Below are 25,857 nucleotides of genomic sequence, written 5' to 3'. Positions count from 1 at the left end.
CCTTCACTACCTAAATTTTTGTTTAGTGAGCAGTGCTGCCCCATTAAACCATCCTAGTATAAAAGCACCAACTTTAGCTGCCACTAGCATAGACATTACTTTGCAAGGCAGATTGTCTTAACTTAGAAAAGCTGTCAAAATGCAAGATGTATGAGAAATAGCTGAGGTCACTTGGTTTGTTCAGCCTAGAAAAACAGAGACTGAGGGGAAACCTCATTGCAGGCTACAAATTCCTTAGAAGGGGAAGCTAAGGGCCAGGGATCCCTTCTTTTTGGTGACCAGTGGCAGGGAATGATCTGAAGTTGTGTCATGGGAGGTTTAGGCTGGATATTAGGACATAATAGGCTCTTGACCCCGAGGGTGGCTGGGCACTGGAACAGGCTGTCCAGGGAAGTGGCCACAGCACTAAGCCTGGCAGAGTTCAAGAAGCACTTAGACAATACTCAGGCTCATGGTGTGACCTGTGGGGTGGTGCTGTGCACGGCAGGGAGTTGGACTTGATGATCTCGTGGGTTCCTTCCAACTCAGGATATCTGATATCTCAACATTGCTTAGATAGTGCAGTTATTCCCCTTTGTAAGAGGAAAGGAAATTTTTTTATATGTCCAATTCCTTAAGATGTTTCCCCTGGCCAGCCTGAAAGCCTGCCCATCCCATGGAGTTAAGTCTGCTCAGTTCACACTTACAAATGCCATAACGCTTATAATGGGAAACCCCAAACATTGCATCTCCTTTGCCCTGGCATCTGAGGGCAAGGGAAGGAAGGATCTTTGAACAGGGAAGCTTGCAGTGTGAAAAGGTTTGCTAACACTTTGGCCTCTGTTTTTTTGTTCTTTCCCCCAAGCACATTGGCGGTAAGTTAGTTTGCAGTTAGTGTTTCTGATGTAAGGAATGATAAGGGTACAGGGAATTAAAAAGCATTGCTGCCTTGGCACAAGTGGAAGCCCACATTGCTGAAGCAGAGATTATTCCTTTGAACACTCGCTGAGCACCTCTGAGCACTCACACCAGCTGCTGCATCCATGTTCTGACAGCTCTCAGGAAGAGCTCAGACTGGCACCGTGCACTGTCCGAGACAGCAGCGATGTGAGCGGGCACACAGGGAGCCAGTTGTTCTTGCAGCCTGATGTGGGCTGAAAAAGCCAGTATGAAAAAGTTATCTTTGCAGCCTCTGCTTAAAAACCCGACATGTGGGACCTGGAAAGTGCCAGAACAAGGAGCACTGCCCTGCCGTGTATAAAAGCTCAGGTCTGGCAAAGCAGCAGGACACGGTGCCCAGCTCCGTTACTCACCCTCCCTACCGTGCCTACCAGCTCTACGTCCTTGCTGGCTCTGCTTTCTCCAGCTGCACAGTTTGATCTGTGCACTCATGCCTTGACACTTTGTGTATTTGTCCCAGGCAGTTAAAGATAAATAGCAGAGAGATCCTGAGACTAGAAGCATCTCTGCTTTCTTCCCCCTAACCAGCTGCCTTCACAAGAGGCAGAGCATCTTCCTTGGGCCTGTCTTCCTGTCTGAATTCAAATGGCACTGCTTTAGTACTTCCTTTGAATCGAGGTAGTAGATAATGCAGAGCAAATGACTGCTTCTGATAACTCAGGTTTCAGAAAAATGTCAGATAAAGTCTTCAAGGCAAACTGTAATGAACATAAGGCTTTTATGTTCCAAGATTTTTTGCTTTTCTTGAAGGCTGCCCTGTTTTTTCTGAGTCTTCCTTTAGGAAATATAAGAGCTATAATCTCAAAAGAGGTTGCACATGTGCACACAAGAAAAACTACTCCAAAGGATAAAAGTGCAACCAAAACTTCACTTCCTATTTTAATTCTGCTTCAGGCAGAAATAAAAAGAGAGTATATTATCTCTGTGCACAGTCAGAAGCATCCTGTAGCATAGGCTGCTGGTAAAAATGAATTATCTATGCAAGAAAAGTTAATTAAAGAAAAGGTTTTAGGAGATCTGTATTCAAAACAATGTTGAAAAAGTTAAATTTAAAATTCATGTTTCTCCTGTCCTACTTGCATGCACTACCAGGGCAATGTCATTCCTGGTTGGAAGCACAGTGCACTGACTTCCAGCCACTGCTGAGGGAGGACATGTGCCATGCTGGATCAGACCATTAGCCATATAGACCATAGCACCATCCAAACCATGCACCGGTGAGGAGTGCTAAGTCCAGCTTGCCCTTGTGCAATTCCATAGGGCTGCATGTTAGGTGAGACAAATCCAGACAAAGCAGCAATGGTCCTGTGCTGGGCAGGAGGCACAAGAGCCTTTAAAATGGGCAGGAGCCAGAGGTGAGCTCCTGTAGGGACTGGGAGCCAGATTCAGGCAGGAGCAGAAATGGTCCTTTCCATTCCCTCCTCCTCAGCTCACACTCTAAAGTCTCAGCATCATGATGTGTCAGACATTCAACTGAGCACTGAGAACAAATACCAAGGACAACATTCTTTGGATCCCTAAATTTCCAAGAACGGTTCTCATTTAATTGCATATTCTCTGACGACGTCAGATTCTAGACATCCATACAAGGAGATCAAAGACAGAAATTTCACCCTGAAATTCTTTCTGCAACGAAGCCTCACAGAGGTGCTCTACAGGCAAGGTAAAATAATTTTATGCACTACATAATACACCAATATGATGAAATCCTGTCCCATTAGGGTGTTGAAGAAATGAAATCTCATGTCTTATCAGCACAGAGTAACAGTTTGGGATCAGGTGATGGGACCAAATGTAAGAAATTGATAACTGCATAAATGGAATGAAGTTGGATAATTATAAGTTTCAATATGAGATGGGTCAGAGATATAACCAAAAATCCATCTAAAGGCTAAACTTGATTCATTATTAGTTATGAGTCACACATAGGAGTTGATGCTGCTTTAAAGAAAGATATAACTATGAGGCATAATTATTCTTCACAGCCTGTAATGCCCTGCCTGCCATCAGCTGGGGCAGAGAGGGAAGAGCTGTAACCCTTGTGTGAGCACCAGTGCTTCTCACAGGAGGCAAAGCAGCCCATTTCTACCTTTAAATCATGTAATGGAACTGAGGCTTCAACCTCATTTTTGCTTTACAAATACAGCACACCCTGCCCTGTGTAAGCTGCTCACAGGGGTAAGATAATTGGAGATGTCATTAAAGGAGGTCATTAAGACATGCTATGTGATTTATGCTAAAGCAGATTTTAAGCACATGGCAGTTACTTATGTTCTTGGGAAATGGGGAAAGCTCCAGGATATTATGGAACAGCTAAAGAAAGGTCTCTTTATTTTGGATTGGGTTTTTCTAGATTTTAAAATAAGGGCACATATAAAAGTCACAGAAATTCCAAGTCAGCACAACAGATCCTGGGGTGACAATGCAGGCAGAAGATGGCACAGGGTACCTAACAGAGCACTAAGAGGCAGGGAAGATGAGAGATGGGTTAATTTTCCTGCTTTTATCAGGACATTGTTAGAACATTGCTCAGGACATCAAACTGACAAAACGTCACGAAATGTTACCTGTAATATAACCACAGAGCTCCTCACAAACACTGCACTGACACAGTCAGCTGGAATCAAAGGCAGCACAGAGAGGTGACAGAACTTGAAATGTAGTCTCAAACATAACAGATGGCAAGCAGAGCCCAAAGCAAAACAAATCCCCAAAGGAGAACACAAAAACAAATATCAGAGACAAATGGGCATTTAAAATAAATGAAGAAATGCATACAAAGGGAAAATGCCTTAAAGGGACAATCTTGGAAGAGTTACAAAATCATCAGATAAGAAAAAAAGATCAGTAGGGATAAATGTGAAGTAGAGTTGTGTAATGCTGCTCACTCAATCTGAAGAAGAGTCCACATGTTCCCTCTTACTTTGATTTAACCACAAGTTGTGAAATAGCTGGTTTGCAGAGGGTGGCTGAGCTGAGGCTGGTCATGGTGCCTCTTGTCTCGCTACAAGAGTGAGAAACCGCACTTATAGGAAGAGAAATTACATTCATTTCACTGCAGTGATGGATCCACTGGCCTGGAGGAAGAGTGCACAGAGCTAATGGAAGAATCAAGCAGGGTCAATGCTGGTGAAGACATAGAGGAACTACTAGCAGCAGCTAGAGCCCCACTACTCATGGATGATAAAATGAAGTTGGGTCCACATTGAAAGAATTGGTGGAGTTTAATGAATTGATGAAATTCTAAATTTGGACTGCTTATTGTCTTTACAGACTCAGGAAATTTAAAATTTGTATAAGACTAACATGCTTAAAACTATGAAATAATTTGGTGACCACCTGCAGGAGACCACAATATCTCTAATAGACCATGACCTCAGTTCCAATTATTTATAATAGTGGTGTACTTAAGCTTATCCTTCCATGTTTTGGGACATTATCAGTGATCATGACTTCTATAAACTGGTCAAGGTAAGTCCTGTGAGCATGTGTAGCAGTCACACAGCAGTGGGAAGCACCACATGTACCATGGGTGTGATCATGGCAGCAAAGCTTGTGCTCACAGCGCTTAACAAGAACCTGATTTAAAATAAATGATCTGGTTGCTGAAAGATAAGCAAGTGTGAACATCAATTTTTTTAATAGTGTAGCTTCTTGTAGAAGAAAAATCCTTCTGCCTTGGATGAAGCCCAGCACTGGAGAGCAGCCCCTGAAGCCCACAACATGCATGGCCCGCTGTGCTAGGTGGCAGCAAAGGCAGGGAAAGCCGCCCTTCCAGTCGGCCTGGCTCTATATTCTGCGGAGCTTTTTGTCAGCAAACCAAGCTGTCTCGCCATTGGAATGGAGTGCACGTGAGCACTTGGGAATAACATCAATGTAAAATAGTTTAAAAATGCATTATTGTGTGGAAAACACACTGTAGAGCGTAGTGAACTTGAGAGTTTGCTCAGCCCAAAACCATGCCTGAGGGTAGGTCTCCAGCACATCTTCACATCAAGTTCCCCTGAGGTTCTGAAATACTCCCACAGCAAAAGTGCTGTACGTCAGTACTTACTTTTCTGCTTCCCAGCTTTGTTTCTGAAATCACTGAACAAATGCTTCTTGTACCTGTGCAACATTCAGGAGGAAAATATCTTCTCTATCTCTAATCTATCTTTCCAAGTTTCCCATTGCTATGGTAGAAAGACTCTGCTCCTTCCCATGCACACAGGTCTCTAGGTGCATTATTAGCACAGTATTAAGCTCAGTCTCCTACTAGCTCCCTAACTAAGTAAAGTAGGAGAAAAACTCTGCTTGAATAATTTTGCCTAGACACCTAGGACTTTTACTACCAAATCCCTGTATTTTCTCAGATTTTGATTTTTTTCCCCTCAAACTATAGACACGTCTATTCTTTTAAGGCAGGAGAATCAAGAAGTTCTCTGAATAAGCACTTTTCAAGGCACTTGCAATTTTTTTCTCCCCTTCTGTTGTAAAGAATCTAATTAAACTGTCTACTACCTTTGTTCAGCCTAAAAAGAAGCTGCTCTGATTCTTTCATGTAGGTTTTCATTAAAAGTCCGCTGAAGAAAGCTTCTTCCCAAGGTAAATAATTTGCATAAAACCATGCAAAATCAATCCCTTTTACCCCAAGCTACCTAGACCCCACTGTGGCAGCAGCCCACCCAGTTAATGTGTCCTGTGCAGCCTACATTTGGGGAGAGAAGTGGGAAACCATGCTAGGGGAAAAAAATATATTTTAAAGTATATTTCTATTACTTGCCTGCTGGTTTTGGAGCCTTTGGTGAGGATTCACAGGGTTACAGGGTCTGAGGATTTAGGACTCACATGAAACAATCCCAGTAGTGCTGCTGGGCTGCTGCTCCCTTCATTATGCTTTTCCAAGTTAAAAGAAACTACTCCCTTCAAACCCTTAGCCACACAACAGAGAAACACATGAGAAACAAACCCTCTGGGAATCTATCACTCACATGTCATCCCTACTGGCAAATTCACTTACCCAAGATATATACACATATATTCTTTTGTCTCTTTGAACTCACGGCAGATATTTAACTGTTTTGTGGGTTGTTTTCCCCCTCATCTCCCTTTCTTGATCACCTGAGCAAGGCCAGGAAGCAGCATCTAAGAAGGAGTGGGACTGTGGCTGTGGGACAGAAAGGCTGAGGGATCTAGGAGCTTGCCTTCTTTGCACAAACTTTGGCTGCTGCTTGAGGTGGCATTGCACACACCAAAGTGGCAATGAATTCCAAAAGGAATCAAGGATATTGGAGGTGCTGCCAAAGACAGCAACAACTTGTGTAATAGTTCAATGATTTAAGCAGTTACCCAGGAGGCAGAGATAGAACCATCTGCATCTTCCCTGGATGTTTTCCCAACTATTGGTGTCAAGAGAAGACTGGGTTGAGGCTCAGCTCTCCCTTCTCCACCACTCAGTGACGATCACTGAATGGTGATCCTTTCAGGGGTCTGAACAACAAAGCACCTTATTCTGTCTCCTGTGGCTGGGGCCCTTCTCAGATGATGGAGGAACCCTGTGTTTCTGCTGGCCTGTTCCCTGGGTGAGGGCAGCTGTTTCGGAGGTCTTCTTTCAAGGCAGCACAAAGAGCCCCATCCATGGTGCCAAGAGCACCCTCTTCTGCCTGCTGGGGTATCTCGTGCCTTCCTGGGTGTCCCTGCTGGGGACACCCTGCAAGGTTGTCCAAGCTCCAGGTAAAGTCTTCTCCCAGTCCCAGGGGTAACCTGGGAGCCACTTGCATCATCCCCACATTCAGGGAAAGGAACTCCTCTGGTAATACTGCCTAGAAACATAAAATAATTACTGGTAGAAGGGATCTTTAGAGATCATCTTTTCCAAACCATTGTCCAAACTGGACTTTTATCTTCTTTCCTAATAATTTCAGAAAGGTTAGCATCCTTTTTATGATCCACTAGGATAAAAAAAAGTTTCAAAAAGGACTCAAGAGACAGGTTAAAATGACCACAGTGTACTTTATTTAATGATTTTGGTACCTTGTGTTGCAATAAAATAAAAAAAAATCTACAAAATCCAAATATATAAAATTTTCAAGTTTCCCTTTTAAGTTTTACAAGAAAAATCAAGTTGTAACCAAGGAAATTTGTTAGTATGAAGCACTACTTTCAACTTCATTTCATCACAAATTGCAACTTACTTAACAGACCAAAATAACTATGGTACTGCAGTACATCAATTACTTCACACACTGTGTTCTTTACTATAGCACATGTAACCTCCACCACGGGAGGCAGCGGTCTCTAGCCAATAAAGACACTCTTCACAATCTGAACTCTAAAGGAATGTTTGTATACATGGATTCAGAATATATATATTTACAGGAAGATTTCTTTTTCTTTTTCTTTTTTTTTAATAACTATTTCGATTCTTCATTTCAAATAAAATACCAAATACATTTTTACAATGTTTACAAGTCAAAGCACAAAGTTCTGCAATGATTATCATTCACCTGTAGTCACTGTGCTTGTACTGGGGCAGGGGGGAGGGGGTATCTACACTGTTCCATAAACACAAATGTGATCTTCCATCACTTTATTTCTGCAGTGGTGACTGAGGAGTATAAGCACAGTAACAATTCTTTTAGCACAATCAGTGTATAATGCAACAGTTTACAACAGACAACTGAGAAACTATTGGTCCACTCTGTCCAATTTGCTGTTTATCTGCCAACTGTTATGTTAGTCTTTGTCACATAAATTGTGTACAAGAGAGGAATTAAATAACACAACTTGAATAGGAAAGAGCATACATTTTTAAGGCAAATTAATAAGCAGCTTATGGTGGTTTTTTGTTAAACTATACCCCAACACAACCTAAAAATAAAATGTATGTTCTGCAACTGTCAATAATTATGTCTTCTTAAACTGATCTCCTCTGTAAATTGATCAACATGGCTTTGAACCTGGTTATTCAAAATTGAAATAATTCCTCCCCCCAAATCCCCAAATATAGAAAGTGCATGACTTCATGTGCGCCAAAACAAAACAAAAGGCAGCTGAGGTAGTTAGATGTAAAATGCATTTATGAAAAATAACTGAAAAACGAAAACAGGGACATATACAGTAAAATCCCACTCATTTGGAATTAATTTTATATCAGGCAACAACTTAAAGCAGGAAAGTTTATGACTTCTGAAAAAAAAGTAGTAATAACATACGAATGAAAACAGAATATACTATTGGAATTTTAATTTCAAGTATTTGAGTGTATTTGCATGTGCATTTTTTTACAGGCTTTGTATAGTATTAGGAAGTCATTTACTTTTTATCAGGCATCGCATGAGATCTGGTTAACCTCTGGGAATGAATCTCCTGGAAGGTAGAAACGTACCATGAGTGCCTGAAGGTGGTATGCCACCACGTGCACCTGGAAGCAACCACCATCTCACCTTGGGTGACCTTCTACACGCCCATTCTCTACTGAGCTCACCTGAGAGTGACCGGGCCAGGGATCTGCACCTGTGCCTCCTGGGGACTGATTGGATGGATGTCCTGGGAGCCTGCCTGGGATGTACCCACACACCTGGATCCATGCAGGATGTGCCCGTGCGGTGGGATCCCACACGTGATGTTCCTGCAGAGCTGGTGTGTACACACCTAACCCAGGCAGTGACCCTGTGCACCAAAGAGAGGATCAGCTTCCACTCTGGAGCACAGTCCCAGCTCCTCATGGCCTTCCTGCCTGTGCCCAGCACCATTACATTTCGGCTTTCACAGGGACCTTTGCTCATTGGAGAGGGGGACAGTACTACCACTCTGGCAGGACAGTCTCCAAGAAAGTGTTTGCTTGAGTCCACTGAGGATGAATTGGGATTTTGGCTTACATCATGGTCCCAGGGCTCCACCATCAGCCCCTGGCACAGAGGCAGATCCAGCTTTCCCTTCCATTCCCATCTAGAAAGACAAGCGTGCAGATTTCTTTAATGAAATGCCCAAATGGAGTGCACAGGTGCATGGAAAGTCTTCAAGTTCTGGGAATGAAATTCACACAAAAAAACTGCCTACTTGTAGGAGACAGACCAATTTGGATATGTGTTCCTGTCTTCAGTAACAACTCAAAAGCATCACATTACTAAATGTGCAATGTGCTGGCTCTTCTGAGCCGTACTGCTAGACCCCTCTGCTGATGGCCACAACATGGGTGTGTGCAATTTACTGTCATGAATTCTGCACCTGGCTTGAAGAGCATCACAGCAGTGAGCATCACAAACTGAAATAGTTATGATGTGAGTGGTTTTCCTTTTTTTTTATTGGCCTGTGAAAAAGTGTGATGTGTACTTCTGAACTGTGTGCATATGACATCTTTTATTCTTATTTTCTATTAAACAAGGAAATTCTGAAGCCCTTTCTTTCCTCCTTTTTTTCCTTCAATTTTATCCTTTTAAGCTTACTTTATTGTAAAAACGATTTTCAAAAGTGAAGCATTATTTTGGCCAACTTAATCTCTGGCAACCCAAAATGAGGAGTCACTAATGTTCACAGAGTGCTGAATGTATGTACTGTGGTGGCAGAGATGGTAAAGGCTAAGTACTCTTGGACATCCTGCACATCATGGCCTCTTCATTTTTCCTACTAGAACTAGATGGAAAACTAGAAACTGGACTGTGAGAATTCTTGATGTGGCATGATACTTCAGCTTTCCCCAAAATTTTTGTCAGGAATTTCTGCTCAGTTGCTCAGATTGTTTCAGCACAAGAGGGAGCTCCTCAGAGAAGTCAAGGTTTTATAACTTTATGTAAACCTAAGCAGAAAAAGATGCTCTGATTTTAAAAAGGGGAGAAATATTTTTTCAGGTCTGATTTCATAAAACACAAAGATGCTAAAAGGCACTCTTTTGCAATGGATGTAAAAATCATTTTTCTTCATGTGAAACAACAGAAAACAATCCTTCACAGCCCAGGGAATCCAGCTCAATGTTTCAGTGTGTTGGCATTGTGAGTACTTGACATATGTAGACATCTTTTTTACTATGTCAAAACTTTTATTTAACACATTTCCTTTCAAAATGCAAATAATATTTCCAAGTCTCAGTACTCACAACCAACATTTGCCGCAAGAAGAAGCAACCTCCCTTCCCATCACCAATTCCGTTGTGTCACTGGTGGCCGTTGGAGAAAGTGGAAGAGGATCTACCTGCACCTGCCTCATCCCTGTCCTTGTGCCAGTGAGCAGTAAAGAATGAAGGTAAATCTGTCAGGATCCAAATGCTAGATCCATTTTCAGGGATTTCAGTGGTGAAGAATGACAGGCAAGTATCATGGAGGGCTGGATAGCAGGCTGGGTAGAAAGCAGGACTCTTGCCTGAGCTTAGGATAAAATTTCACTTCCCAAGATTTTCCCTGGAGTCCAGTGACGTGGACTTAACAGAAAGATGTACATTTATCTTGAAACTGAAATTGAAATATATAGGTCAAGTGACAGTTTTTATTTCATAGAAAATATTAAAAATATAATGAATATATTCACAAACTATCTGAAAATTTAAACAGATGTTTTAATTTATCCTGGAATCCAGTGAGGTATCTTGGCCTCATCCAGTAACTAACAGAATTGGAAGACATAGAAATGCTTTAGTATTATTTCCAGTAAACTATTTTTTTTTAATATAAAGCCTGATATTTCTTCCTCAGACATTTTCAATAACTTAGCCAGATCAGTATTAAGTGCACAAAGACTGAAAATTTCACTTGACAGTAAAGTTCAGGTGCACTGCAAAGTAGCTACTGAAGAGATTCCTTAAAAAATAATTTTTACTTAGACTGGCATTGCAAAATTTAAAAGCAAAATGCCCATGTGCTTTCTGGGGCTTATTGGACTCCACTAAAGTCAAAAGAAAGTTAATCATTTTCTGTGGTGGGCCTTCAGGGAAGCCCTTTATGATTATAAACTGCTTGTAATCAAGCAAGTCCCAGTATAATAAATGCTTCTGTCCAGAGCATTGGTGTAAGTATGACTTATTGACATGTGCACCAGGCAAAGTTTCTCCATTAGTCTTCTAAGAATGTATTTTGGTTTGCTTTGGTTTATTTTGGTTTTTTGTTTTTTTTTTTGCTTAGCTGTAGATTATTGAAGATGATTTTGTAAGCACAGCTGTTATCAAGTCTGTCTTTTAGGATCATTTGCCTCATATGAAATTGCTTTGGAAGGCTCCCCTGTTTTACTAACAGCCTAGAAACACTTTTGCACATTTCTCCAAACCAAATCAAATCCACCAGTCAACCTGCAAACAGACTTGGAGTTCTTTATATTAAGAAATGGAGGGTGGAAGAACACACAAATTAGTTAGCCTTATCTGAATATAAATTTTGCTGTAATGAATGGATAATATCCTCTTTTTAATTATTACTGGGTTAATTAATACACTTTGTAGGAATCCATTTGAAATATTCAATGTGAATAACTGACACGCTCCTTGCACATTGCAAATTTCAAGAGAACAATGAATGCTGAGGAAGAATGATTAAAAGTTGGGGGTCTTTTCCTTTTCCTTTTCCTTTTCCTTTTCCTTTTCCTTTTCCTTTTCCTTTTCCTTTTCCTTTTTTTTTTTTATAATACAAGAAGATTACAGAGAGCTGCACAAAGTTCAAAGTTTCAAAGCTTAGCTGTACTCTGGAAAATTGCTATAAAACCAATATGGTAATGAACTGTATTTATTGCATCCCAGAGGGAACCATTTCCAATGCACTCGGCTTACAGTGAGAAGATGAATCTCCCATTTGCTGATGCCACAGGTCAAATCCAGAAGCCAAACTGGGTTTTGCTTGGCTCTGCAGCATGTGAAATAACAGTTGTTAAGTTAAGATTTGATTAAAGAGGCAGGTGAGCGAGCATGGCAAGGACAACAGTGGTGGCTGCCCCTGTTGAGACTATCTCCTACACAGAGTGGCACCTGCAGGAAAATACAGTGATTCCCATTTGTTAGAATAAACATTAGCTTGTTAATAATACAGAACATGGAGAAGAGACAGCAAAATATCTGTCCCCTCAAGCAGAACAAATTACACAGGGGACGGTTTCTGCCCTTGAGAATCAATGGGAATTGATTTAAAGGAACTGCAGTCCTGGTAAAGAAGAACTGTGGTGGAATGGCAGATCCTTGTTTGCTAATCCAACATGATCCCTGTTATAGGCTGTTCTGTGAGTCAGAAATTACCTCAGAAACAATAGATACCGACTTTTAGGTTGCTATGGGCACATACTGAGGCTGTGGAATGATGAAGTAAAATCAGCTGACCTGAAGTAAAATCAGGATATGACAGCTGTCTTTAATAAAATTCCTGCTTTGCAATTGAGAAAATTACTTCAACATTTGCATTTTTAACCCAGTTTTCCATCTTAACTATAGAAGTTACCCCATAGCCAGGTGTTATGCAAAGGAATTTTTGAGTTTTGTACCATGACATGAGAAAAGAAAGTTTCTTAGATAACCTGAGCATTGCCTTTTCTCATTGGTGAGGTTTGCATATGAGACTCATACCCACAAGAAAAAAATGGAAGCAAGGAAGAATATCAGAACAGTATCTAGTAAAATTGCCAACCTTTCTGAGTAAATCTTTGAAGAAAACAGATCTATCATAATATCCTACACTTACAGATCATGCATGAGGTTACAGATAACTCCACAGTGTTTTCTACTGAAACCAGGATGAGACTGTTTCTGCTACTAAACAAGCAAGAATTGATGATAACATCTAATATAACTGGAAGTCTTTCAGCAGTAATTTCCATGAGGAGCTGAGTGACAGAGTACCTGAGCATGAACAAATGCTATGAAGGCTCACCTACTCTAAAGCTTCACGGCTCTTTCCTAATTATAAGGCTTCTGCCATATCTACTGATCTCCATTTTCTCTATTTTTTTCCTGCTCTAAGCCTTTACACTGTCCCATGGATGTGTTCCTCAGCTGTGCACGAAGTGGATGTGAGGACTATTAGCAATAAAGGAACATGCACCTGCAAATCCACTATTTGCTCATGGATGTACTGTGTGAGAAATTGAGAGCACAAGAAAATGCAGAACCAGTTGAGCAACCAAACCTATGATACTTCATATGCAGAAAAGACCATCTTTTGAGCCTATTCTATACCTTATATTTCTTGTGGAAGCCATCTGAGATTTATCCTCCATAAAGAAGGCAATAAGGTTCTCTGACCCATAATCTATTGTAAAGATCTGTCATTTCTAAACCTAACGATCACTGGCATAAGTGCCGTACAAAATCCTTGTCTCCCAGGCCTTGGTTTGAGACACTTTTGAGTCTTATTGCTAATAAACAACTCCTGTCAAGAGCAATAAAGTTATATCTAAGAAGTATCTTTCACTGTCTCCCTGTGTGTTTCAGTCAGTTTGTAACACATTAAGAATTTTCTCAGTTGACCACTTTCCCCCGAGGAGAGAGTAATTGCACCATAAATAGTATTTTGGCATCAAGGTTTGTTGTTTGAGTTTTGGGTTTTTTTGCTTGTGGTTTGTGGTTTTTTTTGTTTTTTTTTTTTTTTTGTTTTTTTCTGTTAAAAGACTCTGCTCCTCCTTTTATCCACTGAAACAGCAGGGGCAGCTTTTCCACAGTGTTTCACAAACATCTATTGATCTTGACCAGAGGAATCATCCTTCTGCTTTTGTGTCTTTTTGATCTCTGGCCTCCTTGCTAAGGTCACTAGAGGAGACACTTCCAGGATAAAATGTGTGTACATATTACTCACATGTGTGCCCTGTGCAGCCTGACTGGAGGGGGCTGTGACATCATCCCACCTGAAAATTCTGTATCAGGAGGGTCCCAAGCCAGACATCTTGCTGAGTCCCATGTTGCCATAATTGTAATCCTACAAGGGTTAAGTTAAATATCAAACCACCAACTCATTCTTGCTGATTTTTATAAAACTGCAAGTATGCTAAGCTACACTGTTTCTGATGATGAGAAAAAATTAAGTGCTTTGCGAATCACAAGCCTTCTATTATTCAGATACCTCTGTAAGCAGCATTGTTTATTTTTTTTAACCTTCTACTTCATGTCAAAGTAGCTAAAATCCAACTGTGTGTTAAAAGCAGTGAAACCCAGCATTTTCTTCGTTCATTCACCCAGTTCTTACTGCTGTTGTTAAATGTAGTATGTTCTTTGTTACAGTAATTTCTTGAGGACAAACACTTGCAAAATCAGAACAATCATCTCAAAAATGAAATTTTACTGCTGCTGGATAGAATAACTTTTTGGCTGATAAGATGAATACATGACCAGAAGGAAATTTGGCCAGTTTCACGCTGATGGTAACTAAAGCTGTCTCAAGCCTAGTGATATTCTTTAAAATACAACTCCTTGCATATATGAAATGAATCAAATAGATAAATGTTCCACAAGATTAATTATGAAAGCTTAGCTAGGATGAATTTACTAATGTTGCATTTCTTGTAGATTTCTCTTTCCAGTGTGGGCAGCTCACTGAACACAGCTAACAATGGCTTTTTTTTTTCCTCCTGAACTGATTAATGTTTGCTCACAGGACCTTGATTACTGTATTACAAGCCACACATTTGCAGGATCAAAAATGTCTGTTGAATTAATTAGCTGCAAATCAACCTAGGCACAGCTCGACAAGTTCTAAGCAGTTCCCATAAAATAAAAAAGAAGGAATCGATAGCAACCACAAATACATGACAATATGCCGGCACTTTGTGACTATAAATAGTGGCAGCTGCCCTCTCTGCTGACAAAAGAAGATTTTTCATTGTCCATACAGTGCTATCTAAAGGCTAAATCCTGTCCAGATTGTTGTGGCAGTCTCACCAATAGCTTAAGTGTCCTCGGTGAAATATGTCCCATGGGCCAGCCCAAGAGCCCAGGGAGAACTGGAGCTGGAAACAAGCTGCCTACTTTGTCTTCCCTTTGAGCCACAGTGAGCACCACAGTGCAGGTGCTAGGAGTGATCCCAGCACACGTGGATTCTGGCTGACAGGAGGACGATGCGTGTCCCAAAGTGGAAATTCAGGGAATGATGCTGAAAGTCATTAGTGACTACTTTCGTACTCTTCCTCTGTAGTTACTGCCATTATCTTACCCAGTCATGACAATTTTAGATCTCTCTGATCATATAACAGATCTCCTGGGAAACTTACTAGTTTTTTCAAACATTGTCCTTAATGATGAATGGTGACACAGGTCAGGAACTCTAGACATGTATCTGAACTTCAGAGAAGGAAGAGCCTTCACTGACTAGCAGTCTCTTCCTCAGCTGCACAAAATTTAAAACTAATTCTCATCAAATATTTTCTGGGAAATAGTCTGGGATTGACACATAGTAATGCAGAACATATTGAAAAAAGCATCAGTGGTTAGAATTTCAGAAATAGTTAATGCATATGTATGGTGCATTTAAATTGAGTATCATTTTCAAGTACATGCATTTGAAATTTATTTTAGTTACATAACCTGTGCAAGAGCAAGTCTTTCCTTCCAACAGCTTGCATCAGGAAACTACGTATGTGTTGGATAACAAACCCAATTAGCCAAATTCTTCAGTCAAAATGCAAGTAAAGCATCCTAATTATTGCAGGTTATTTCCTTCATAAGATACTGACAATGATAACTGATAGTGAAACAAATACAACCAACATTACATTACATGAAACAAAAGTTTAATTGATCCCTTTGCCATTTTTCTATATGATTGTTTTTTTCCTTAAGTAAATGTGATAAATCATTTTTTATTTTACACAAGTATCCCTGCTCTATTCTTTTACCAAAATATTTAAGATGTTAAATATAGCATTAGACATATTTTCTCCATAACTTTTTCCTTAAGTGCTGGCACACTAAATCACAAGGCTGTTTCCAATAATGACTAGAATGTATTTTCCAATAATATAATTCTCTATTTTGCAATTGCCACTTGGATATCCTTGATGACAATGTTCCTGATCCTTTTTTTGTTTTAAGATTTAAACGAATTGTAAGATTGAATCCTAATAGAATCTCAGGACTCACTGTCGTGTGTATACACAAACACACACATACATGCACACACATATATATATATACACACATGTTATATATATATATAAATAATGCATTTGAAACTGTAAATTTGCTCCCAAGCATAAGATAAGGTCCTACTATTTTTACAATGATAAAACTGAACATTTCCACATAGAGTATTCACTATAGTGTGCTGTGGACACTGAATGTCTTGCATTCACCCCAACCTGGGCAATTTGCACACAACTGTGGTCCAAATGTACTGTCCAGAGAAACCATGTCTGCTCCACATGCTTTGCTGTAGCACAGAGCCTGTTTGTCTTTTGCTCAGCCCAAACTGATCTTTGTTTGGCAAAGTAGCTGGGATCTCAAAGTGTTTGAATCTTGGGCTCAGGGAGCTACAGATAAGCTACAAGTGTAGCTCTGGTGTCCATACAAAGTCTGGCTGAGCTCCAAGGAAAAACCATGTGAACGTGGCCAGAACAGCACACAGTGCATTAATAGACCTGATTCAAGGCAGCAGGTAGAGATTCAGGCTTTGTCACAGTGCTAACCATGTTCATACAGCTTTTGGTCAAGTTGGAAGGTGAACAAAGTGATTTTTGCTTCTGCCCTAGATGTTTACTGCAGACATTACTCTGGCCAGGTGTAGGCAATGGCACTGAATGTACTCAGCAATTTCAGAGTCCTCAACACTAAAGGGACTGAACATGTCAAAATACTAGAAGTATGTCTACACTGCACATGTCTTCATTTGTATGTCCACATTTACATTTTCCACAAAGAGGAAGAACAGTTCAAAATATGAGGCAGAGAGCATTGCCCTTCTCCTCACCAGCGTGCAGCCCTATATCCCTCCCCTGAGAGATAGCAGCTAAAGATATGAATCATTGCTAGCTGAAGAGATCACTGTACCTGGCTCTGCCCTTGGTCTCTGCTTACCACCAATTTGCTGCTAGAAAAGCCCTCATGAGTATTTCAGTGCAAAGCTCCATCTGATAGCACCACAGAGGACCCAATTCTTTCAGGTAAAATGAGCAGGAGAATACCTGCTCAGAGGATCCTGGCAGGCTTAGGTGGGAGACAGCAGCTGAGCTAACCTTGTGCTGTGAAGACCAAGGTGTATCTGACCAAGTCCAGGAGGTAAATTTTAGGTCCTTGAACATGTGGCATTAAAAATGTTCAGGAGCTCCCAGTTAGGAGGAGCAGTACGAGCCTGAGACCCCGACGTGCCTGTGCCGACCTCTGCACCTGTGCTGCCACGGGCCAGGTGTCTGGTCCCCAAGTGTTGTGGCTTTCATCCAGCCCATGCACGTGGTTTTCCTCTCTTTTGGAGCTCTTTGGTGCATGAGGTGGGGAGGAAAGTGCTGGACTATGACCAGGCCTTGCCCTGAGCAGACTTGTAGCACACAAACACAGTCCATGCTTTGCCTTAGTGCTGTGTTATGTCTCTGCAGGCTCTTCTAGACATTCAACTAACAGCTTTTTTACCTTGAGGAAATCACTTAGCTGTGAAATTCTGTTTTGCAGTACTGTTACACACTAGGTGGCTGAGTGGACACACCTATTTCATGCTAAAAATGCTTTTGGGAGGTTTAGTTCAGTGCAAAAAACCACCCCAAACTCAATGCTTTGTTAAAAGCATGTGGATTCTCCTGTAGCAGAATGGATCTCGTGCAGAAAAGCTGCTAGCATTCCTAGAGCTGCAGCATGCCAGAAGCAATTGTTTCCAAAGTTATCTGAAATAAGAGGCTGAAACCTACAGATAGAGTAAACTTACAGCAGTCATATCTTTTTTTCTCTGAATGTTGCATTTTGTTACATTGATAAATCTATTGCATTTTAAAATTTATTTCAACCATTCATTGAAGTGAGATTTTTGGTTACACTTTAAAGTTTCTTGGCTGATTTTGTTTTATGCTGCCTTGCATGTAGAAGTTGTGATTTGATCTTTGTATTAGTTGGTCACTTATATCACAATTTATTGTAAATCTCTCTCAATGAATATAGCAACTAAATGTATAAGTCTGTTGTAATTATACACAAGTTTCTGTTTGACTTCTCTGGTTCATGCAAATCACCCCATAAGTGTGCTGAAGGGGACTTTTTGCCCTGTATCTTGCATACCTGTTGTCTTTGCCCCAGGATTCAGAGTAGGCACACAGTTTACTAATGGGTGTATAAGATCCTCTGCATAAGAATGAAATGCTAAGCATTTAGAGCAAAATGTAAGTACAGGAGCCAAGCTTACACAGAAAAAGTTCCTTTTAATGAGTATACTGGTCAGGAATTTGCTTTAGTAAGAACCACTGGAAATGACTGGTTTCAGGGACATTTTTCAGTTTTCTTAAAAGGATCACAAAAGAGCAACTCAGTCAAAGCGGGTGTAATCTTGAATGTTTGAACTAAAAATGAAATAAAGGAAATCTTTGCTTCATGCTGAGTCAGCACTAAGTTTAGTGTAGGTATTTCAGGCTGAGCCAAGTGCCATGCAGGCTTTTTGGCATTAAGCAAACCTCCAGCTGAGTTCAGTTTGGAGTGAGGAGGTGAAGACTTCCACTACCATGGTCTGAATTCATGTAGTTCACTCTAGGCCAGGTCCTGATTTTACATATTCATACCAGTGAAGAAATCTCACCAAAATCCTGAACTGAGGGGACTCCTCATGTGCTAAAACAGCTTTGTAAATGATGTCATAATCAGTGACACCATTCCCTTAACTTTGCATGAACAAGGCCTTGTAATGTTTTCTCTGTCTCTCCTGTAATGAAGTCTGCTCATACCAGATGTGAGAAATCATGTCAGAAGCAGATCACTCAGCAATTTCCAGCCAAGTGAAAATGATGGCAGAATCTGTTTTAAAAAATTGCTACAGGGCAGTAATCTGTTGTGTCATTTTTTTAATTCCCAGATTTAAAAGAATCTGCTCTCATTTTGCATTTTATCTCTTTTATCAGAATAAAGAGGCATGGATTCAATGCTGTAATGAAAAGACATCGTCCTATAAACAATTGAGTGAGGATTTTATAGCTTAATGTCTCTGGTACACAAATGGCTGTTTGCCACTAACTCCATTTGGCTTTCTGCTGAGAGCATGGGCTCTATGTGAGCTAGTATAATTGCTACAAGTAGTGATATTAAATGGCTTATTGTGTATTTAAACAATTCTTCCCATGTCCTGCATTGTTACACTGCAGAATTAGCAATTGTGGTGTTGGGCTTGTAGATTTATGGACAAATGTTGCCATTAACTTCATCACACACATCTTGTAGGGGTTTAACTTACACAGGCTGGTTTAGATGGATGCACAGATGCAATTTATTCTGCTTCCCCCCATGCACAGGAGTGAGAGAGGCAGCAGTAGGACCCCAGGAATCTGCTGAAGTCCTTTCCTTGGCATTGTGCAGGCAGCGCAGGGGGTGCAGAGTAAATCACAGCATCTCAGTCACTCTGGATTGCACAGTTCAGACAGGGAGCAGAGAAAGGACAGGGGCTTTGGAAGCTGAATCACTGGCAGAGCCAACTAAAACTCAGTACAGTGCCACTTTTAAGGCTCCTTAGGAATTATATGATAAAATCACATACACTTCAAACTCATTTAATTTGTGTTCTAAAAACCCCAACAGTCTAGTTGTGAATATTTTGCTGGCCAATAAAAAGTAAATGAACATATTGCATGATTGGGAGTCCCTTTCCAAATAAAGCAGCACTTCTACTTTTAGTACCACTTATGAATTGCTCTTTTGGGGAGATAATGATGTATTGGAAAGACCATCATATGTTTTGAACTAATACAGGTTTAATAGCTCTTCACCACATATTAAAAATTAAATCGCCAATAAAATTATAATTTTCCTCCTCTGCTTAAATGTTTACAAAATCAGGCAGATGAGACCTAGCATTAAATTTTGGGAGGAAAATTTTCTCCAATTTTATAAAAACTAATTAATATAAAATTTGTTGGTTTGACAATAAAAATATTGTATATATGCCATTAAGTCCATATAACCCAAACAAAGAAATATTGTTCTGTCACAAGAAGCATATTTAAACTGACATAAACGAAATTGGAAATTAGTATTTTCATTATTAAATATGCATGGAAAGAAAGTATTGCACATATTTGTAAAGAATTTTTTAAGAAAAATTGTCCCGTTACAGAATAAACAGCTTTTAAAATAAGTAAAAAGTTTTCTCTTACATTTTCTTACATGTTTTCTGAATGAACATGGGTATGCATTACCTTTATTTAATTATTGATAGTAGTTCAATTGTCTTTTCTGCAACAGACAAATCCACAATTCTCAAAATTTTAGGACCAAGTTTTTGACCAGATAAATTACCATTAAGTCTGCTGCTAAGTTAGTTTGGTTCATTAGAACAATGCTCCCATAAATCTTACTGCTAACAAATAGATGTGATTGCTTTTCTTTGCCAGAATGTAAATATGAAAAGATGAGGTTTTTTATATTCCTGTATTCTGCTCTGAAATTCAAAAGGCATGATGTTTTCATTATATGAAAAGCAAAAGTTCAGGTTTGTTACAAGTCCTTTTTTTTAATTTTACTTTTGCTATTGCTGTCTCAGTTGAACTTTATTGATTTTAGAACTGTGTGTGGCAAAAAGAAGAGTGCATACTGATTATTAACTGTCCATAAGGCCATAATGGAATTTCAGCATGGACTATGTTTATTCTTGGCAATTTCTATTAAAAATTCTTACAGCTTTTAATGTGACTACTCACAGCAATGCAAATTAGGAAACTGTCCATGCAGCCATCAGAGTGTTTAGATTTCAGTCACTGCCCTCTTCTCAGTGCAGGTGACACTGATGGTATGATTGTAAGAGAGAAAAATTTTGGAGAGCAAATTTTGACTTGGTGCATAAGGACTTCTACCCCTGCCTCAAACTGCCGTATTGAATTCTGAGGACAAGGTGTGAATATGTAGAGCTGCATACATATAAATATATGTACACAAACACACACATATATGTCAATCTGCACTCACACCCTGCAGTAGTTTCCTTAAGATAAACATTTTTGCAAACAGTAGTTTAAGAAATTAAAAATGCTGTGAGCGTAAAGAAAATAAATGCTAGGCATGAAAAACCACATGGATAAATAACATCTCTGTGTCCTTCCTTCCAAAACCAAATAAAAGCAAATCAAACAAACTCATCCCAAACCTTCTTCAGAAACCTTGCAATGCAAGCACCTTAACCCTTTAAATTCCATACAAAGCAACTTTTCTTCAATTCTGTAAGCCTGACCAAAGGGCTCACAGCTCTGAGGAAGAGTGAGAGGATGAGAGGGACCTCAGGAGAGGAAGAGCCTTGCTGACAGCAGCAATGCTGCCCCTCTCCCCAGGAGCTGCTGGTGGGAGACTGAAGCTTGAGAAGGCTGCCCACTGTGCCTCACTCAGGCTTCAATTTCCGAGTTGTTGAAGCAGCAGCAAACACTTCAAACTGTCTCCAAAAGAAACCCTCACATCTCGGATCATAGAGCTTACATTTGCCTTCATTGTAAAGAAAAATAGCAATTCCCTTGTGTGAGCTGGAATTTGATTCTGGAGTGAAGGGTCTATTGAATATGATAGGACAAAGGACTTGCTTCCAAAATCTCTTTTTTTTAGCAGTTCTTGCAGTGTTATATTTTCTGAAAAAACATGAGTGCTTTTCTCTGAATAATCAGCTGTATCTCCATGAAGAAAAGGCTAATCACTTTGTAAAAAGCTTCAGGTTTGGACTATCAAAGATTTGCTTTATTTGAAAAATTTTTATAGAGGCAGTTGGCAATTGCTTAATTTGAAAATACCTAAGAAACCCCTGAAGCATAGATTTTTTCTGATGTCTGTAAAGTTCCCTCTGCTTTGCAGATTCCTGCACTTTCACAGGTTTTTGTTTAGAGGAACTAGCCCCAGCAAAGTACAACAGGTATTGAATATCTCACTAATTAAAAAAGTCAACATTAAAAATGGCTAATTGAATGCATACAAATAAACATAGTCTGTGTAACCTTGGCCATTTCATAGTACAAATATTTGTAATAGGAAAGACAGAAATTTACCCAGCAGCATACACAGCAGTGACTACACTGGATATATCTGACAGTCCATTTATCAGGTCTTCTCCATCCTGACAATGCCATTACATTTACAACAGTAACTCTTCAGTTCTGCTTTGCTCTCCTAAAATGGATGGAAACAGTTATAGCAAATTGTTTCTCATGGAATCACTTGGTGTCTTTACAAGCCACTTACATTTGAAGCAGGATCCACAGTTTATAGAGTATTCTAAAAGTACCCATGTAGGCTTTCATATGGCATTACACTGCAAAACAAATCCATAATGTGTGAAAACCAGGTTCATGTCAACCTGTAAAAGTCATTTGATAAAATTCATGGACCAATTCTTAAAATCTAAGCTATAAAGAGAATGAAATGTATTAAAAGATTTGAGATTTATAAAAAGTAACCTTTTATACCATATTTTTACTTTACAAAAATATTGAAATAATCCATGAGTTTTTCACTCTGCACCAGCTTTAAAAAAAATACTATCAAATTTTGACTTGCACCTTTAATGCATCTGAAAGCACCATCAGGGGATACTTTTAACATAAAGTATAATACCTTTAACTAGATTTAGGGAGGTATTTAAAACCCAAAAGCTTGCATCAAAAGCACTCTATTACAAGAGATTCTAATTTTTAGACACCTCTGGACACCAGTCTTGAACAGGCAGAAGAGGCTCTTCCACATAACTTGGTATATTATACTTCGGTGAATATACTTACTAAGAGGCGGCTGAAAGCCTTTAAAAGACATCACTTTCACCTTGAGGGGGAAAAATCAGAGCTGTCTCTACACATTGAGAGCTTGGTGGTCTTTCCTGCTTCTTTTCCTGGTAGGGCTTGTGCCACTTGTTGTGTCCCTCAGGCATTATCAACCTTGCAGTTATACAATGTTTGGCACTAGAAGGGTATGGCATGTCAGTCTCTTGTCACACCTGCATACATTCACACACTGAATCATGCATTCTCAGTCCTGAAACAGAGAAATTTCAGTGTGTTCAGCTCCTTGTGGTTTCTTCTGAAATATGTGAAAGGGGTCCTCCAAAAAGTTTAGAATATGAAAACTATACTTCCTTGTTCTTTTACTTTTTTTTTTTTTGCAAATTCAACACTGAATCATGATTATCATTTAATGAATATCACTACGTGCTAGAGCTCCTTATTTCTCCTCAAAAGCAGAAGTGAGCTGCATAGAGTTTCTGTTGAAAATAATATCAAGAAGTTAAATTGCATTTAAAAAAGATTTTGAAATTCCACAGAAAACAAACAGTTCTGGTAGTGTTAATTTTAATGACTTACTTAATCAGAATTTAGTTTATTTTCCATTGACAGCCTTATAAACATGATGACATTTCTTTTTAATTAAGATGTATTTTGCAAACCTATTCTAACCTGAATGGTTGATTTATGGGAGTGTTGAAGGCTACTAAGCTCCTGTTTTTCGCCCCAGAAAACAGTTTTCCTAACAGCTACACTGTGTGCTACAGTTTTGTTATTTTTGAAAAAGTGTGGGTTTTTTGTTTTTGCCATTGATTATGGAAATATCAATCATTCATTTCTAAAATAAAATGCACTACTGGCTGAAGCTGAAAGCTCTGGTCAGAGCCTTTATATTGGTTTGATTGTAAGTACTGTGCAGTCAGAGTTTCATAGCAGTGAGGGGTGGTGGGTGAGTTCCCCCCGCGGATGTAACTGATTTGTATGTGTGGATCAGGGTTTGGGGTTTTTTGAGGCTTTCAGAGATGCTGCTGTATCAGTGTCCTGCAGACAGACTGCACACAGTGGATCAAATGATAATCATGATGATAGCCAGACTAAGAACGCTATAGCTTGCTGCTCTACTTGTAGTATGCAGTTTAATTGTTCCCACAGCCCTACTGTCAACCCTTAATTTGGACTGTAATGTTGGAGCTGCTCCAAGCTGCATTTTTGCTTTGTCTACAATGTGGTCTCATATTCCAAGCGCTCCTGAATAAGGGCATCATCCTTATACTGTAGCCGTGGAGGAGCAGGGGAACATTCAAACGCTAAGATCGCCTTCCTCAGGCTCCTGTCCAACACGTGTCTCTCCCATGCTGGGTACCTGTTCCTGAACAGATCGATTTTAATGACAGACTCCTCAATCCTTGGTGGCCGGGAGGAAGGTGTGGATGGTGCAGTGGGTCTCACCTGAAACACAGGCACACACCCGTCCCTCTCCGCAAATTTTTGATCGCGCTCGCTCGTGACGCTCCGGTTGTTGGAGATGGAGCGCAGGGTGCTCGTGGCCACTTCTGGGGGAAGGGTGAAGGCAGCGGCAGGGTCCTCACAAGCACAGCTTGGTGACTGCCCAAACCTCGGTCCGTTGGGGTGAAAGAAGGCATAGTACATCAGCATAAAAACAATGCCTGTTAAAAAGCTGCTGAACACTACACACAGTGCTGGTATGGCAAATGCATCGGAGATTGGAGGGGCCTTGTACAGATACCAGAGAACGCTCAAGGCGGTGTTTTCTAAAAGGATGACAAAGTAGTAAATGAAAAGCCTACAGCGTGTCCTCCCTTCTTTGACGTTGAACCAGCTGAAGATATAGATTATCCCAACAACCATGTCGAAAACTATCTCCTCCCACTTAGTGATGCAAAACTCTGTCTCGCAGTGAACGATCCAGAAGGTCATGATGCACCAGTGCAGCACGATGAAGATCCCAAAGTACAGCTGGAAAACCGAGGCAAACAGAGCAAAAGTAATGACCCTTGCTGCAATGGTGAAGAAGTGCCAGCAAAACTGGATAATAACAGCCATGTAACTGATGGGTTTCTTGTCATCGCGGGAGTCACGGAGGGCCTTTTGGTAGGAAGCCAAAGCCCAAGCCAGGGATACAAGGGATGCTGCAGCAGTAAGACCTAGGAGGAAACAGGAGATGCAGTTAAGGCATAATTAGTATGTCAGCACTTGGCTGAAAACAGGGAGATCCTTGCTGCTTTAAATATGTTCTCCACCTCTGGCACAATAAAACCTCTTCCCTCTCCTTTACTCAGAGAAAAGAACCTCTGCTGCTGAGATTTCACTGCCCAATGCTGGATGCACACAAACAAGAGCATATTTGAAACAAATTAATTAATTTGAAACAAATTAATTAATTCACAACTTTGAGCAAGTCAGGAATCGGTGTCTCTGTCAGCTGTTCTGATTGAAGATGACCGACTGTGGTTTATGTTTTCAAGAAAGAATATGAATTTTCTGATTTTGATAAGCCATTAAAGAAGTCTAATATAAAGCAACCAAGTCCTTCTAATTAAAATGCCAGCATCATCTACATATACACTAAATCAATGACAATGTGAGCATAAATCTACATAAAATCTATTAAAAATAAATTTATGTTAATATTGTTACATCAAAATTTAAACTGCCTTATTCTTGTTGAGGGAAAAAATTGACCATTTTGATATTTTCACCCTTTTTAAACCGAATTTTAATAAGTGGAAAATTTCAGAACTTACTTTCTTCCATCTGGAAATTACATTTATTTTTAAAATGTTGGAATTTTTTACAGAATTAAAATAATGAGTAAAGATGCTCCTAAAGTAGGGGGTGATATATTTTAATTTATATAGCCATTCTATCTCCAATATATCACAGAATTGCCTATTAACAAGGCCCTAAATGATAATATTTTAAAATCTGACAAATATTTAAAGCATTTAATATGAAATTATTTCTCATAAGATTTGAAACATTAGTTTTGTGAAAATACAAAAACTGTAAAACAATTGTTAAAAAACCAGACCTTTTCTTATACTTATTTTAAATGTATATTATTCTTTTCTCTTCAAGGGAATTTGATTCTTGTCAGTA

The 25,857-nt window shown here is 39.7% G+C and overlaps 1 protein-coding gene across 1 annotated transcript in view; it reads right to left on the bottom strand.

Annotated features, from left to right (window-relative positions):
- Positions 1-6,910: 6,910 nt before the first annotated feature.
- The window catches only part of XKR4 (XK related 4), a 227,886-nt gene continuing 208,939 nt past the window's right edge, over positions 6,911-25,857 (bottom strand). The window contains exon 3 of the mRNA XM_036403995.1: positions 6,911-24,902. Coding sequence (XP_036259888.1) covers positions 23,956-24,902 — 947 coding nt within the window. The 3' untranslated portion in view covers positions 6,911-23,955. The remainder of the gene's footprint in view (positions 24,903-25,857) is intronic.

The sequence above is a fragment of the Molothrus ater genome, chromosome 1 (assembly GCF_012460135.2).
Source record: "Molothrus ater isolate BHLD 08-10-18 breed brown headed cowbird chromosome 1, BPBGC_Mater_1.1, whole genome shotgun sequence".
In the NCBI taxonomy this organism is placed as follows: Eukaryota; Metazoa; Chordata; class Aves; order Passeriformes; family Icteridae; genus Molothrus; species Molothrus ater.
Note: the sequence above shows the minus strand (reverse complement) of the source record. Positions and strands in the feature narration are given on the sequence as shown.